Source organism: Boleophthalmus pectinirostris, unplaced genomic scaffold (genome assembly GCF_026225935.1).
Source record: "Boleophthalmus pectinirostris isolate CB_2022bp ecotype Guang Dong unplaced genomic scaffold, ASM2622593v1 HiC_scaffold_9, whole genome shotgun sequence".
NCBI classification, from domain to species: Eukaryota; Metazoa; Chordata; class Actinopteri; order Gobiiformes; family Gobiidae; genus Boleophthalmus; species Boleophthalmus pectinirostris.
In genome coordinates, this window is record NW_026571541.1 from 6,070,120 (window position 1) to 6,088,415 (window position 18,296).

At 38.7% G+C, this 18,296-nt stretch overlaps 1 protein-coding gene across 1 annotated transcript in view; it reads left to right on the forward strand.

The window, feature by feature from the left end:
• Positions 1-17,822, forward strand: part of mtnr1ba (melatonin receptor type 1Ba) — a 91,383-nt gene extending 73,561 nt beyond the window's left edge. Inside the window, exons 3-4 of the mRNA XM_020927787.2 lie at positions 13,495-13,613; positions 17,076-17,822. Coding sequence (XP_020783446.1) covers positions 13,495-13,613; positions 17,076-17,822 — 866 coding nt within the window. The remainder of the gene's footprint in view (positions 1-13,494; positions 13,614-17,075) is intronic.
• Positions 17,823-18,296: the final 474 nt, after the last annotated feature.

The window sequence follows — 18,296 nt, forward strand, 5'->3', positions numbered from 1 at the left end:
TGCTTTGACTGGAATATTCCACAGTATGACTTTAAACAGCTCAGCCTTACATTTATTCAATTACGGGTGGTTTTATAGCTCAAAAATACCTCAAAAAACAGGCATTTGGACTGTAAGCGGGGTCGCCTCTCCACAGACCTGACCTGTAACTTGGTCTGGTTTGGGTTCCATGAAGATAGAAAGGTTTACTGTGAAATATTTCAGACAAACTCCATGGAGAAAATCATCTGACAGAGCCTTTGCTAGAAAAGTTCCACAGTGCACCTTTAATCGTGGGTTTTAAAATGATCAGAAATTAGGATTGTTGTCATAGTGATTAACAATTAAAAAGACAATATTATATGTTTTGAATGGGAAAAGTCCTCCAAATTGTAATTAAAACTTTGGTGTTGATGTATGATGCAAATTTAAACAATTTTCATCCAAAGCAAATTATTTAGATTTTAAGACCATTGGCCCCCTGTGGTACCTGTTTTTCCCAGTGGTCTCCCATCAAAGTACTAACCAGGCCCGGCCTTGCTTAGCTTCTGAGATCTGGCTTTGACAAACCATTAAGTCTAAATGAAGGAATTAAATTAAACTGTGTAAATGTGTGCTGTAATTAATAAACTTAAAATGTAAATGAAATGAAATAACCCTAACACTGTGGAGTGGAGGGAGAGATTTTGTGTCCAAAGATATTTTGAACAGAAAAATTCACTTCGACTTTACCATTAGTTAAAGTGTGATATTACTTGCTTGTCAGTAGATTTTTCCTGACAATAAAATAAGTACTCAAAACAAATAAAGTAACACAGATGCTTGTTCTGTCTCTGCTATTGACGACACTTACTGCTGTTGTATCCTTGAACAAGACATTTTAAAAACACAAATTGTGCTTGAACCTGCTGAATAGTTATAATCTACGACACCCCGGGATCATTATGTTATAATTTGCACAATATTCACCTGAAACCACTTAATAAAAGAAACAAGTTTGCTGACTTGTGCATTAGAAAACTGCAGTGCCCAGGGGGAGCTGATGTCGGCGTAAACATCATCACAACAAAGAGCCAGCACCTCTGATGGATAGCTGCACATCACATTAGTGAACACCAGCTTTTTTTTTTTTTCATTTGTACCAAAATCACTACACAATGCTACCAAATCCTACGTGTTTCACAGATTTAAAAAAAAAAACTATATTAAAACTGTATTGTATTTTCAGACTATAAGGCACTCCAGATTATAAGGCGCAATATCAATAATGTTGAATTCTCTCGACTATTTTCATACATAAGGCACACTGGATTATAAGGCGCATTAAGTGAAACAAATGGACGACATTTGAGACTGATCCTTAGCCCAGACATCCACGATCCATTGGCAGATCATGTCGTAACTCGCCCGGTGTTGCCTCCCTGTCTGTTATGTATATTATATGTATATTATGAAAGTGAATGTGGCTGGATCATTTAAGGTTTTTTATTTCCTACGAGGACGACTCAAATATACATTGAGTAATAATGTGTTTAAAGCAGCTTTGTGCACGTTTGTTTATGTTTTATAGAAACGAAACTTAAAACCACATGGCTCATTTGCATAAACTATAAGCACTGAAAAAAAACAGCTCGCTCTTTGTGCGCTCATGTGGTTGAGCTTCTGTCGGACTAAAGGACTCAGTGGAATATGAGTTTTCTTTCTGTGTCAGAGGATGTCCTGCTGATGATGAGTCTGTTCTGTGCTTCTATCGTGTTGGAGATGGTTCATGTGAAACTTTTTAGAGATTTCAGAGACTGTATATATGAATGGACATATATTCTCTGTAGCATTTCATTAATGTCATAAATGCCAACGCAGAACTAAACTTCGCCCTTTACTCCGTGAGGCTCCTGTCTACAGTAGCCGTAATGCTCCAACAATCCATCAAGCGGTGCAGCTTCATAGTTTACCAAAGTCGTACTAAAACATTTTAACAGATTTTTGAGCTCCGTGTACCACATAAAATCAGTTCAAGGTCAGTAAGCACAACCAGAATGATACATAAGGCACTGATTTTTGAGAAAATTGAAGGACTTTAAGTGTGCCTTATAGTCTGAAAAATACAAGTACAGAGCAGTGGGCGTGTACCAGTAGCGGTAAAAACTACTCAGACATGCACTAATCACTCCAAATACAACTTGAAGATGGTAAATGAGAAGAGGAAACAGCTATAGCACAGTTAAAGTCAATTTTGTAGAATAGATCTGCTGAAAATAGTTCCTTAATCGTCTCTAAGTAAGTATTTTTGAGTTGCATTTCCTTCCACTTACTTCGAGAGCGTCCCAGCAGCACAGTGTTAATGAAAGTAAAAATAAAAAGTGTTTTTGTCTGGCGAGCTCTGGGAATACAACTGAGATTTGTACCAGTAAACACTTCTAAAGTTAGCAGCACCAAACTATCTCCAACAACACCCACACAGTCCCCATTCATTCTCAGGGACAATGGGTGAAATATCTTGCCCAAAGACACAAAGGCAGTGTCTATTGTGAGCAGTACTTTTGAGCACTTTAACCTTGGTACTTTACAGCTTGAACTGTTAAAAGAAGACAGACTATTTCAGCTCTGATTTTTAAGGGAACAAAACAAAATTTATCTCTTGTCTTCACGGAGATAAGCAGCAGACGCCACCAGACTGAGCTTTAGACCAGGCCTGTGGAGAGGCGACAATGCTCACAGGGTGTACTTTAAGCACTTGAACATGAATAATACAAGATAGTGTGAACCATTTTAAGCAAAGCGATAATAAATCCACGGAGACAAGCAGAAAACTACCAAAAAAATGTTACATACTTCTCCTGGAACCTGAAAATAGTTCTTTCAGCTTGAGATTTCTCTTGTAAACAAATTAACTCACAAATTAGATTCAGTAAATAAAACATATGATGACTAAAACCTTTACTTAGACTAGGTAACGTTTTTTGTGAAAGATCCTCTACCTGCTTCGTTCCTTGGAGATGTTATTGCTTCGTTTGGAATGTTCCACAGTATGGGATATTACGGAAGCCGAGAGGGGTCACAACAAACGCTAATGCTGCAATGAATACAAATGCAACAACACGACAAAAAGCCACAACAAACCAAAAAAAGCCAAACAAACCAAAAAAAGCCACAACGGAAATGACCACAGGACTTTATTTTAAAGCAAACGCCACAACAAATACAAATGCCACAACACAAACGCAAATGCGGCAACGCATTAAAAAGCCGCAACACATCAAAAAGCCACAACGGAAGTGACTGCGGGACTCTATTTTCTGACGGACCGATCAAGCGGCAAGTGAAGAAAAAGAACTACAATGTGAAACGAATAATGATGAAACAATAAATTACTTTTACTTACGTTTCCAACTTCTCCGTTCCTTTACTTTTCAGGTTGTAGTTCTTCTTCTTCACTTGCCGCTTGATCGGTCCGTCAGAAAATAGAGTCCCGCGGTCACTTCCGTTGTGGCTTTTTGATGTGTTGTGGCTTTTTAATGTGTTGCAGCATTTGCATTTGTGTTGTGGCGTTTGTATTTGTTGCGGCGTTTGCATTAAAATAAAGTCCCGCGGTCATTTCCGTTGTGGCTTTTTTTGGTGTGTTGTGGCTTTTTGTTTTGTTGTGGCATTTGTATTTGTTGCGGTGTTTGCGTTTGTTGTGACCCCTCTCAACTTCTGTAAGATATAATTGATGTGTTGCCATGGAGATTAGCAGGTTTGGCCACTAGATCATGTTACAGATCAGGTCTATGGAGATGTGACGTGGTTTGAATGTTATTGCGAAAAATGTGAAATAAAAGGCAGAATGAGACAGAGTTAGAATAAGGGCAGGAGGACAGAGCGACTGAAGTGCCAATCATGAAAAACCCAGAATAAAAAGTGTAAATAATTTATTACAAGAGTTAATAATGAATTAGAAGTTCAAAAAGGATTCCTCAGTAAAACCAGTTTAAAAAAGGGTGGAAGCACTACTGGGCCAGGGTTAAAATGAGGGGGTAGTTCGTCCTGTTGTCCTGTCGCCTGCTCTGTGTCCATGTCCCACAGCCTCTGAAGACAAAACAGAGACCAGCAGCAACAATCCACAAACAACAGACTGTTACGTTGTAGTTTTATGAATGTGGGCGGGCAACACTATCCCACGTTACTTACGGGGCTCCTCACTCTGACATTGTTTTCATTCAGTGTCGTGGTGCCTTTCTTTAAATCCTGTTGGTCATCGTACTCTAGCTCTGTCCTCGCCGTACCCGCGCCACACCGCCACCACCGCTATGTCCTGAGCGCAAAACACAACGGGCAGTGCAAAGTGCAACTCCCAATGTAGCCTACAGCCCAAGGATGTTGAGCTGGAATGCCACTAAAAAGTGTTTAACATTTACACACAAGGCTTTCAGTTTTTCACTCTGCCTCTGTGTTGATCAGGCATCGTGGTGCCCCATTCCAGCTCATGATCCGACTTTTGGTGGTGGCTCCTCTCCAACAGTTTGCTTCAGCTCCAGGTCATCTCTTTCTCGTCTGTCTCCCTTCTTCCTTTTACTCCCTGTTTTCTACCGCCTGCTCCAGATGTTCTAATTAATTGTTTCCCAAAGACTGAGTTGTAACCCTCAGGTGGGTCGCAAGAGATTTTTTTGGGTCGCCAACCCCGACTCCTCACTTCTTCTCCGTGCACGAAATCTCCGCTCCCCTGCTCCTCTCTTCTTCTCTGTGCAGAGAGACATGATCACTCAGTCAATAAAATATCCTCATTAATGTTCAATAATGGTCACAGATTTATTTTGTGATTCATGAATAATGTCTGTTGACTTGGGTCGTGAATATTTGTGACTTTTAAAATATGGGTCCCCAGAAAAAAAGTTTGGGAAGCACTACTCATGAAGGTCACTCATTGGTTCGATAAGTGTCTCGTGCATTGGGGTTGTAGGTCAGTGCTGATGTGAGGCTTAAACACATGCAATAAAAACTCCACAGCAAATAACAGGTAAAAACAACAACTATAAACAAGCCTCCCCATTTCACTGAGACACATCACAGAGAGGCACAACTCCAGCTCACTGTAACAATGCAAGCTTTTGAACATATATTTTAAGCACAAACACTTAAACATGAACACATGCAGCAAGATTTGTCACATTTCATACCATGAAACATTTTAAAATCAAACTTTTCAGAGCTTTTAAACATGTTATAGTTGTTTGCCCTCATCATTTACCTGCCAAAGTTGTATTTGAAGTGATTTGTGCAGGTTTGAACAATCTTTAATCTCTTATTTTCAAATTGCTGATCAATCCCCATTTTCACTGTCACTGGTACATGCCTCTGTATTTACTCTGTTCTCCAGTTTCATTTTCATAATCAATAATAAGTGTAGGATTCAGCAGAGTTGCGTAGTCATTTTGGTACAAATGATAAAAAATCTGCTGCTCACTGCCTGAACTGCAGATCTCCATCGAACTCTTTGTTGTGTTGACATTTACAGGACGACAGCTCCCTTTAGGTACTGCAGTTTTCAATCACAGAATTTAAAGGACTTATTTATTTTATGAAGTGGGTTTAGATGTTTTTATAACATAATGATCCACAGTTGTCATCGATTAGAGCTTTCTAGCAGACACAAGCACAATATGTCTTCTCTCAGCAAAGCCATGGAGACGAAAAGTACAATTCAATAAGAATCTAAACCTCTGAAATCACATTTCTTCTGCAAACAAACAGTGGGTAAATCAAATCAGCTGCTCTGTGAGACCAGAGGTGCTGAATGCTCTGAGTTGGCATGTTTGGCGTGGAGCTGTTGCCCTGTTCTTGCCCCATGGAGGTCAGACAGAAGTGGCAGCATCCGGACGTCAGCACAACCACAACTTATGTGTTCACAGAGACTGCGTCTGCAAGGTCAGCCCTCACGGACCGGAGCCTTACACATACAGGCTCCGCATGTTACAAGGTCAGCCCTCAGAGAGCGACCAGCACTGATACAGGCTCCGCATGTTACACACAGAGCAGCAAAACACACACTGCATCTGAACCTGAGTCAACAAATGTGATCCAGACTGTTAGTGTAGCTGTGTGTGCACAAGAGGAGGGGGCATCATTTAACTGCCCTTTTATTGTTCTCTCCTGTCTTCTGTGTAATTGTCTTCAGGATTACCTGCCTCTGGGACAACAGATGGGAATCATCCCCTTTACTATGTTCTGTCAAATTTACACTGTAATCACAGATTGCTCATTAATAGATAAACTCGCAGTGACATCATGCTGGGGGTGTTCTGCATGTAACTCTATGGTGGAATGTTTCATCAGTGTGGAATACACTGTAGCAATTAGCAAACACTGTCAAATCAGTTTAAGATCTAAGTCTGAAAGGAAAAATGGATTTAAACAGCACACTTTCAGGAGCCTGTGATCAATACGAGCGTTCATGGTCCTGTAGGAGTTTGATTTTCAACCAAACGGGACTGAGAGTGACTAACTGAAAAACTGCTGACTGACCTTGTGATTATAATATTGTTTATGAGGGACCGTTTAGCAGCACAAATCATCTGACCTGTTCCAACTCAGTCAGTTCTTTACATTTCCGTTATATTAAAGCAAAGATCAGATTAAAATCTAATTTGACTAACTTCAGACAGAGCAGTGCCTTTAGTTAGCATCACCCCTTTGTAATATATCAATATACACACTATCCCTATCAAATAAATGGAATCATATAAATGCATTTGTGCATAATGTTAAGTCTCTAAAGCCATCATTGGTCTGAGTATCTTTCTGATGAAGAGTCTGCTGTCTGCTAGTCTCCATGGATTGCTTTTTCTGGAATGTTCCACAGTATGACTTAACTATCTCAATAGAAACAAGAAAGGAATTTCAACAGGTCAAGTTGACTCACAGTAAGAATTTATGTTTTTTAAGTTATTTTAGTAAGAAAGACATGTGTAAAGGAAAGATAAATGGTTTCACTTGGTGGAAACCGTCTGATCTCACAGCATTAGAGTTTGTTCGCTCGACAGTAGGCGGGTGCTTTATTTAACCAATCACTGCTATTTGGTCGTGATGTATGTAATGCGCCAAATCCTGTAGAAAGAAGGACAATAACGTCTTTCCCCTTAATAAAATTCACCAAACATTCTCTTTGTTCCAGCTTTAAATCCTCGATCTCGGGAATCGTCGCCAACACAGAATGTATGTCTTCGTCTACATCCATCTCGATGCTTTGTTTACTGTTGTGTTGTTCCACAAAAGGGACCCAGACAAGCACAACAAGTTTGAGGTCATGGCTTCACAGCTCTTTTATTGGCCTGTGCACGGTCTACAACTTCCGGGGTTCTCGCAAACCGTCTCGTGTATTCTGATTCCTGACCTAGTCGCTGGAGAGAAATGAAATTGAATGGAGGCACTAGGTGACACCAGCAGACACCACACCAAAAAAGTTACATAGTGCACCTTTAAACTTTAGATTGGTGATTTACAATTATAATTTGAAATTGAACAAGATAATATATTTTTTGCCATTTTGAACTCTACAAGTATTTAACAACATAGTATGATAAATATGATTCTATTTTCTGTTGTATGTTCTAGCGTTACATCCATTCAAAGCATTACATACTTACATACATACATACATACATACATACATACATCCTCATTACATACATGCAGCCTCATCATAAACAGACCTGGAGTTGTGTTTTGTTCATTCACACAAACTCTGCATATTTAGGCTGAGTTCTTCTCTCAAACTGGAAACACTCTGTTACACCTTGTGATGTCATATGGTAACATAGTGAGTCCTCCACTATGTTTTTAGACTCCATACACCTTCATAAGAATCATTTAGATAATTTAAGACCCGGAATTGCAAATCTCTAAAGAACAAAAGGTAAAATATAGCTGCTACTTTGAAAACTGCCATCAAAGGACATCACAAGGTGGAACAGAACATTTTGAGGTTTGGAGATGCAGACTAATAATAAAGAGTTACTCAAACATGTATGAATGAAACAAAACACAACTCCAGGTCTGTTTTTGAGGAAATAACAACATTATAACATGGCTTAAAGCTCTCAAGAGTCCATTTAACAACTATAAGACCATTAAATGTGTGCAGTTTATCTTGGCTCCTCCAGATATTTGTCTCTTTTCGCCATGGTAAACCACAAAACCAGCCACAGCACAACACAAGCAATACTTTTGTGTCTGAAAAATGGATGGAGTTACAGCATGTAAGGGCATCGTATGTGAAATCAATCCCGAATCAATATTGAAATCAAACCTTAGCAGCAGGACAAAACCATGACTTCTGACACTGTACACTTTTCACCAATAACTGCGTGACCTTTTCAAGACACAACCGCATTCAATCAAAGCACCGCGCTGATATGAACACTGATTACAGTGAAAATCATGACATTATCGAGCTAATATTTGTTTTTAACCAATTGTGCAATACTCCAGGAGCTTCAAGGATCCATATTACGATATTTTCTGCTGTTATGATGTTGTGAATGAACCAAAACGCAACTCCAGGTATGTTTTTGAGGACGTAACAACATTATAACCAGTGTTGGGAAGGTGACTTTTAAAATGTAATCCCCTACAGATTACAGATTACATATCCCAAAATGTAGTTTGTAACTGAATCCATTAAGTTACTTAAGGTGAGTAACGTAATCTGAATACTTTGGATTACTTGATTTGCTGTAGAGAAGCTAAGACTCGGATATCTTAACATAAGACAAAGAAAATAAAAAGTCCAGACTTTCTATATGAGATCATTGCTGCCTTAAATTATGTCCACCTACTGTTATGTGTCATATTGTTTATAAAAAAAATAAAAAAATAAAAAAGTCACTTTCATTTCAAACATAAAGGCGCCAGCCCAGTAAAAGTCAGTAATATTTGATGTTTTTTACTCAAAATGATGCAGAATCAGGTTATTTACAGTGTGGATTTAACAGTCCTGGTCCAAGTTTTAGACTTGCTTTAGACCTGTTTTAGACCTGTTTTAGACCTGTTTTAGTCCTGGTTTAGACATGGTTTAGACATGGTTTAGACCTGGTTTAGTCCTGGTTTAGACCTGGTTTAGACCTGTTTTAGACCTGTTTTAGTCCTTTTTTAGTCCTTTTTTAGTCCTGTTTTAGTCCTGTTTGGTTTAGACCTGGTTTAATGCTGGTTTAGACCTGGTTTAGACCTGTTTTAGACCTGTTTTAGTCCTTTTTTAGTCCTGTTTTAGTCCTGTTTTAGACCTGGTTTAGACCTGGTTTAATGCTGGTTTAGTTTCCAGCAATGAATGGAATTACCGAAATAAAAAAATAAAATAAAAATGGAATACTGCCCAAAATGTGAAAAGAGGAAAATAACACCATGTAATCCATTTATTTCAACAAAGTAACTGTAATCCGATTACCACTCATTGAAACTGTAACTGTAACTGAATACAGTTACTCATAATTTGTACTCTGATTACATAACGCCGGTACATGTAATCTGTTACTCCCCAACACTGATTGTAACACATCTTAAAGTGTCGATTTTGTGAACTATAAGACTTTTATTAATGTTCCTTATCCCAATTGTCAAAGGTTTGTGGAAATCAATCCGCTCTTAGGCCGGGGGTTAAAAATACCGCAGTACCTGATGATGTGGTTAATACACGCAGCACTGAAATGCCTCCCCGCTGCAGAGACGAGGGTGACCGCATGTCTCTGTGGATGGGACTGTCCCGCTCTGAAGCTTCTTGGCCCGAGTCCCACATAATTAATTCTAAAATGTGTCCCCCGGTTTGAAGTGTCCCTGTCTCCAACGTCCCACTTTAACAAATCATAACATAAAGGCACTGCAGCATATTTTAATACATTTGGCTCCACGACATTATTTTAATCAAAGGTGACCCCTCATGCCCGCTTTGTCACTGAATGGGAGTTCTGGGGCTCTAGAACTCTGAAGCCTCTGGACCAGGATCATAGTGTTTTGTTTTTTTGTTTTTTTGTTTTTTTTTTTTTTTGCTTTTTACCTTTTATACATACATTTTATAGATTTTTCTTTTTTGTGCTAATTACCTGCTTTTTTTAATCATGATCAAATGTACTTTGAAAAGAAATGAAAATGATGGTAATCCTCAATCAGCTTTCAGCGTAAAGTAAGAAAGAGTTTGTATTTCACTTCTATTGGATTGTAACTGCATCATGTTACCTTGAAAATCCTGTATTCACCATAAACAACGTAGTAATAGTAGTAGTAGTAGTAGTAGTCAGAGGTGGGGATTGGCAAGTTGTGACTTGGACTCGAGTCAGACTTGAGTCAATATTTTTAGACTTGACTTGATAAAATGGAGTAAGACTTGGGACTCGTCTTGGACTTGAAAGTCAATGACTTGGGACTTGACATGGATTTGAGCCCTGTGACTTGAGAAGACTTGATGCTTCTCCTAAAAATATATATGTTTTTAGAAAATACTTTTCTGTTTACAGTTGATAAATGCAGTGTATCCTCAAATTTACTACAGTGATACAAAGTACAGTAACTATAGTAAATATAGTACAATACAGTAAAACAGAGGGAACTACAGAGAACTAAATGACAAAATAACTTTAATTCAGCACTTTTAAATCTGAATTCTTTCTGTTCTGACCGTAATGATTCACACTAAGATCTTGTCAAGACATTTAAAAAGGAAAAAATTGCATTTCTACAACTCTTACGTAAATATTCATATATAAACATACCACTTTTTGAGTACAATTTAGTTTAAAATCCATATAAATTGCTAAATTCTAAGTTGGTTTAAAGACTTGAAATGACTTGAAGCTCAAAGCAGGCGACTTGGACTTGACTTGGACTTATTGGCCAGTGACTCGAGACTCCACTTTGACTTGCCTGTATTTGACTTTGACTTAACTCGGACTTGAGGTCAAAGACTTGAGACTTATTTGAGACTTGCAAAACAACGACTTGGTCCCGCCTCTAGTAGGAGGATAGTTTAACTTTTCTACTTTCATTCATTCATTTCATTTATGTCATTCTGAGTCATCCTCCCTTTGCTCTCCACACCAAGTCACTCCCCCTTCAGAGCACTATCATAAAACTACTTCACATCTCATCAGGTTTGTCAAGTTGCTGGGCACAGTTTTGTATCATGTGTTTGTATATTCATGGAGAATTATCATGTGGGAGCATGGGTGATGTAGTTTTGTGGGCAGAGATTTACACAGAACCTCACAGCTAACAGAAAAGAAGGTTTGAATAGAGCCTGAGAGAGAGTGCTAAATAACTACATGCATGGATGACATCTAAAACCTCTTCAGGCATGTTTTTGATGAGAGAACAACTGTATAACAGAAAAGAAAGCTCAGAAATATTATTATTTTTCATAATATCCTGTCTTTAAAGAGAAAGATGTGTATAATCGAGCTTCGAAACATGTCATACCTTGTATCTGTCTTGAGAAAGTCATTTTATGTTTGATCATGCAATCATTGTTTGCTGTAAGTTTCATACAGACCACTTCCTTTTCAGCAGGTGTAATTCTAGCGCCCTCTGCTGGCATAAGGTATAAACACAATTCATGGCAAAGCTTTTCGGTATTTTTAAGACACATACATACATTATTTGTGTTGCATTTTTGTATGAAAATCGCTCTATAAATAAAGTTTGACTGATGATTGATTGATTGATTGATTATTTTACAAAATTTTATATGAAGGATAGTGTAACCAGTGCAGTTTAAAGGTCCTATATTATGGAAAATTGACTCTTTGTTTCATTCACACATTCATTTTCATTCATTCATTTATTTATTTGTTTGAGCCAGGTACAACAAAATTCAAAAACAATAACCAAAATAGTGATATATATATATATATATATATATATATATATATAATCCTATATTTTGGACCTGGTGCTCAAAAGGAGGAGGATGAAGTTTAAAAAAAACTTATAGAGTCCTACCCCAATTGTTTTACATAATCAGGTGGTTCACTTTTTTTTTTTTTTTTTTTTAATCACCTTTGGAGTGGTTACCTGTCATTTTCAGAAATATACTCACATATATACAAAAGCATATCCGCACATACATACATACATATACATGTAGACACACATGTACATACATACATACATACATAAATACATACATATACACATCACAGATATCCAGTACATATACTCAGTATAAATGTTTACACACACATATACATACATGCAGAAACATATTTTCATTTATGCTCGTACAAACTAATAATAATGTTATCGTAGGCACAAAGTTTATCATTTATGATCGTACAAAATAAACAGTAATGAGAATGAAAATTTTGGGATTTTTGTTTTCGTTTATGGTCGTACAAAATAAACAGTAATAAGAATGAAAAATTTAAGGATTTTTTGTTTTTGTTTATGGTCGTACAAACTAATAACAGTAATGAAGAAGGCACAAAGTTTATTGTTTATGATCGTACAAAATAAACAGTAATGAGAATGAAAAATTTAAGGATTTTTTGTTTTCGTTTATGGTCGTACAAACTAATAACAGTAATGAAGAAGGCACAAAGTTTATCGTTTATGATTGTACCAAAATAAACAATGTATTGTTTATGATCATACCAAAATAAAAAGTAAAAAAGTTCAAGAAAAGCATGTGTTTAGTTAATAGTTTCAATTTGGACAGTGGATCTAGTCTTCTAGGTATTTCTGTAAGATTTTATTTTTATATTGTTTTTTGAAGTGCACCAAGTTTGTACAAGCTTTAATAAGATCATCTAACCTGTTCCGCAAGTCTACTCCACGTCTGGTAACACACATGATTTTGAGAGTGGTTCGAGAGAAGTGTTTTTTAAAATTAATTTGACCTCTCAGGTTGTATTTGAATTCATTTGTGCAAAACAGTTTTTGAATATTTTCTGGAAGCTGTGTGCTCAACACATGTTTGAGTAACTCTTTATTATTAGTTTGTCTACATCTCCGAAGCTCAAAAGGCTCTGTTCCACCTTGTGATGTCATGAAGCAGTAGTTTTCTCATTTTACCTTTTGTTCAGTAAAGATTGGCAATTCCAGGAATGAAATTATCAAAATTATTCTAGTGAAAGTGTGTGGAGTTTAAAAACACAATAGAGTACTCCCTGTATTACCACATGACATCACAAGGTGGAACAGTGTTTTCTGTTTGAGAGAAGAACTCAACTAAATGTGCAGGGTTTGTGTGTTAAAAATGTATGAATGAAACAAAACACAACTCAAGGTCTGTTTTTTGTTGTGTTCTGAAACAGCTGAAATCTCACAAGAGTCATTTTTGCATAATGTAGGACCTTTAATCCTATCAGTCAGACCCATCCATCATCGTTGTGTTCGTTCCCACAGCGACAGAAGGAGGAACTGTAAAACTGTGTGAGATAATTACTGTCTCCATTCATCATTCATGGCGGTAATAAATCTACTTTTCCTCTGAGCGTTTAACTGTCCCCTCTGGTCTTTAACGTCGCTCTGCTTCTGTCCCTTTGCTTGTGTCCTCAGGAAATGTGTTTGTGGTGAGCTTGGCCTTCGCTGACCTGGTGGTGGCGCTGTATCCCTATCCTCTGGTGCTGTACGCCATCTTCCACGATGGATGGTCACTGGGGGAGACTCAGTGCATGGTGAGTAGCTGTCAGTGTCAAAAAAACGTTTGTTCTAGAGGTTGTAAAGGCTATTGATTAAGTAACTTTTTTGGTGGAACATACAGACATCCCTGTTTACTCCGGAACAGTCCCAATGTTGAGTCCTGTCCCAGCAGATTTATCCAAAACTGTTGATTTGTCCCAGTTTTATACCAGAAATCTCCCAGGTGTCCCTATTTTTGACCAATCTGACCCCTGCCAACAGTAAAGAAAGGCATACATTGACATTTGTTTTGGTAAAATACTACCTCCACTCAATTTCATTTCTCTCCAGCGACTAGGTCAGGAATCAGAATACACTAGACGATTTGCAAGAACCTCTGAAGCTGTAGACCGCGCACTGGCCAATCAGAGAAGAGCTGTGAAGTCATGCCATACTGTGGGGCATTCCAGGCAAAGTAATAACGTTTTATGAAGAAACTTTGGTGATGTATGTTTAGGGTCACCAGAATTTCAAAATCATAAACTGGAACACTTTTGGTTTGTGGTGGTTGGTAATAATAAAATTGTGAAATTAGTACGTAAGGAAAATTGTTATGCACTCAGTGAGTCAGTATTGGGCCTGTTTAGACGAGAATGCTTGAGGGTAAAAGTGACTAAATATTTTATCGGAAGTGGCTTTCATTTAGATGGTGACAGTATTTTTGGGGCTTAAACCACAAAAATCTGAACCCACCCTCCAGAATGGAAAAGTTGAATATGCTCCGCCGTAGCGTTTCCGTCTACACTGCCCAAGACACAAAACTCCGGTCAGATCTGCTCATGTTGCATACGCATTTACGTTACATACATACAGTACCCAGAAACAAACATGTCAGATCATTTCCATGTGTCCGACGTTCAAGCTGCTCTGGCAGCTCTAATAAACTTACAGGAAGAATCCCAACAAATGTACAGAATATGCAGAAATACTATTAGTGAACAGACAAGGATCTGCGATCACCTCTGTCAAATTCTGGATGCACGAATTCATCACAGGTGAGTCAGACGGATATGGACGAGACCTGGAGAACCAGTCGATGGCGGGACAACTTTGTGGAAGGAGTAGCTGATGAAAATGTGTGGCATAAAATCTTCCATATGTCTAAAGATGCCTTTGTTTCTTTAAATACAAGGATACCCATTCCAATTCCACACACTTTTGCGTCACCGTATGCACACAGATTTCCTCCTGAAAACGCGTGTCTAAACGCGGAATAAAAAGTGAAGACACAGCGGCACTTTTGCGTCTTCTGTTCAGACTGTCATCATATAAACGTAGCCATAGTCACATTTTCTTTGTGTTTTGGTCAGTTTTAAGCAGCTTTTCTGTATTGTACTAAAACAAATGACAGTTCATGCTTCTCTTTATTGTTGGCAAGGATCAGATTGGTCAAAAATAGGGACACCTATCGGGACACACTTGTAAAAAACTGGGAACATCTCCATGGAGACAAGAAGGTGCCGGACCCATCTCCACTTTCTATTCCCAAATCGATTCCGTGTAGTAGTAATCTTCTGTAATGTCCTCCATTAGTCTGAGATCTGAAGAAGGGTCCCCTGGCGCTGCACCGTCTGCTCCTGACAGGCGGCCCCAGTGCTCTTGAAGAATGTGTCAGTGAAGGAGAGATCGTTTCCAATGGGGACAATAAAGTCTATAGCTTGATCTGAGCCTGCTCCAGGACTGCTCTTGTACACGATTACCACCAAATCACCAATGCCGCTTTCAACAGTTTGTAATGTTCAAACCAAGAATTTGACTAGAGGATTGGAGGAACAAATTGGGTTATAAAGACATTAAGGAAAGAAGAAGAATGATGGCTCTCTGTACGTTTTATACAGATTGATATCAGTCTGGTCCCCATGGTCTCTGTTGCCATTGGTCAAGTTCGATCAAACGTGACCAGAATCAGATTAGTTTATTTCAGTGACATGTGTGTAACAAAAGAGCTCATTGGTCATCTATCATTTACAAACAAAATTTAATCTGAGTTTTATTTTTTAACAGTCTGACTAGGAAGAACTGATTTGGCATTTTTGTTGAAAATCAAACACCTAAACATAAAACCACGAACGTTCCTATTGATCACAGGCTCCTGAAAATGTGCTGTTTAAATCCATGTTGTATTTAACTTCTTGGGTTCTTTTTTAAAGACAATACAGTAAAGTGTATTTACTTTGTTTACATGTTTTTCCCGTCATCAGGGACACTCACCAGAAAACAAAAAGACAAAACAGAGCAGGAAAACCTAAGATCCACCATATCAGACTGACTGTAAAAGAAATAACCACATTATGGATTTGGACAGGACACTGGTCATTGGATTGGAGTTCAAGTTCAAACGCTGGATCAGGGAAGCCACTGAAATCAGGAAACGAGGCACAGACAGCATTATGCATGCATGATGGAACGTTCCTAGCTTTCACACACCTGGGACACACTCCTCCAGAGACGGGAGGCATGGTCAGACCTGCCAGGTCCATCAAGCTGACCACACCTACAGGAAGTAACAACAGCTGTTGTTACAACAACACATCACCACCAACATCAGAAACAGTTCTGAAGATGCAGCAGCAGCAGCCGAAACATGTCAACAAGGTCAATACACTTTACTGTATTGTCTTTAAAAAGAACCCAAGAAGTTAAAGTACATAAGATAAGATAAAATGAACATTTTTGGCTCATGTTGTATTTTTTCTTGTGTTTTCAGACAATCTCGTAACTTATTTGGCAGTGTTTTCTAATGTGTGCATTGTGTCACCATGGTAACTGTTGAACATTCCAGTATAGAGATCGTGTTGAACACACCTGCATACTGTCACTGCCAAGTATCAGTAGCCTTGCCTTATTAATATTTGCAAATTTGAAAAAGTTGTAACAATCAAGGTAGCAGAAAAGGCAATGAAATCTCAAAATAAACCAGTAAATGTAGTTAATATGATTCACTGAGATTCAGGAGCAGGACCACGCCTCAGTCGCCCTCTCCTCTCACCAGTGAACCACAACTCACCTCGACCATGCCTCTAATTTCCCAGAAGCCTATATGTAGCAGCCTTTCCCATCATCCCAGTTTGTCTCGGCTAACCCCTATTTTGTTCATCTTTCAGTCATAAGACCCATACAAGGGGGGGTCCTGTTCCGGCTGGGCCAATTTAAGATTGAGACAAAGCCCCCACCTATAGTCTCAACCCAGACATCTCTGCCCCGCTTCGTACATTATCAATAAACTTCTTCGCACTATGTCATTGTTGATGTGGTCCTAGCTAGTGAAATGTTCATATACCTAAAACTTAGAAAGTTTCGCATTTTATTTGGCATTAATCACTGGTAAAACCGGTTATGTAACTGCAAATTATCTATAAAGTTTTTTTTTTATTCTGAGAAATAAAATACAACATAAGTACACCTACTGCATGCACATTCCTCCTCTTCTTTTTCCTTCTCTCTTTTGTTTCTTGCAGGTGAGCGGTTTCCTGATGGGTCTAAGCGTCATCGGCTCCATCTTCAACATCACCGCCATCGCCATCAACCGATACTGCTACATCTGCCACAGCTTCTCCTACGATAAGCTCTACAGTTACCGAAACACGCTGCTCCTCGTCGCTCTGGTCTGGCTCCTCACCATCGTCGCCATCGTTCCCAACATCTTCGTGGGTTCCCTCCAGTACGACGCCAGGGTCTACTCTTGCACTTTCGCCCAAACCGTCAGCACCTCCTACACCATCGCGGTCGTGGTCGTGCATTTTTTCGTTCCTATCACCATCGTCACGTTTTGCTACTTGCGAATCTGGATTTTGGTCATCCAAGTACGAAGGAAAGTCAAGACGGAAGTTCGACCCAGGCTTAAACCGAGCGATCTGAGAAATTTCATGATGATGTTTGTGGTTTTTGTGCTTTTCGCGATCTGCTGGGGGCCGTTGAATTTGATCGGGTTGGCGGTTTCGATAGACCCGGACTTGGTGGCGCCGAAAATACCCGAGTGGTTGTTTGTGGTGAGCTACTTCATGGCCTACTTCAACAGCTGCCTTAACGCGATCATTTACGGCATGCTAAATCAAAACTTTCGAAGGGAATATAAAAGAATTGTAATGTCCGTTTGGAATCCGCAGTTGTTTTTCCAGGAAACGTCACGCGGAGGAACAGAGGCGATGAAAAGTAAACCGTCGCCAGGACTAAACAACAACGAACAGCAAGGAGAAACCCAGTGATTCACAAAACCACGGAAGCGATTCTAAGGCCGTGAAGCAAGAGTAGAGGTTAACTTAAAGGTGCATTGCGTAACTTTTCTGGTAGAAAGTCCACCACCTGCTTGACTCCACGTATGTTAGTGTTTTTTCATGGAATGAGCTACAGTATGGCATTTAATTTAGCGATCTCCATGGAAACAAGCAAATCACATCACCCAGCTAAGTAACAGGTCAGATCTGTGGAGAACTGGGCCTGCTCATGGTAATAATGTATGTTTTTTGCCATGGTTTTGAGAGAAAAAAAAAAAACGTAATTGAATAAATACAAGATATGTTTGTTGGCATTTATTCAATTTTTCATTTCCCCTTAATAAAAAAGCTTGACAAAATGCATTCTTACAAGTTGTGGGTTCTACTCTCCACAGATCTGACCTGTTAATAGTGGTGCCAATTGCTGCTGTCCATGGAGATAAATATCGTAAAATACCAAATAAT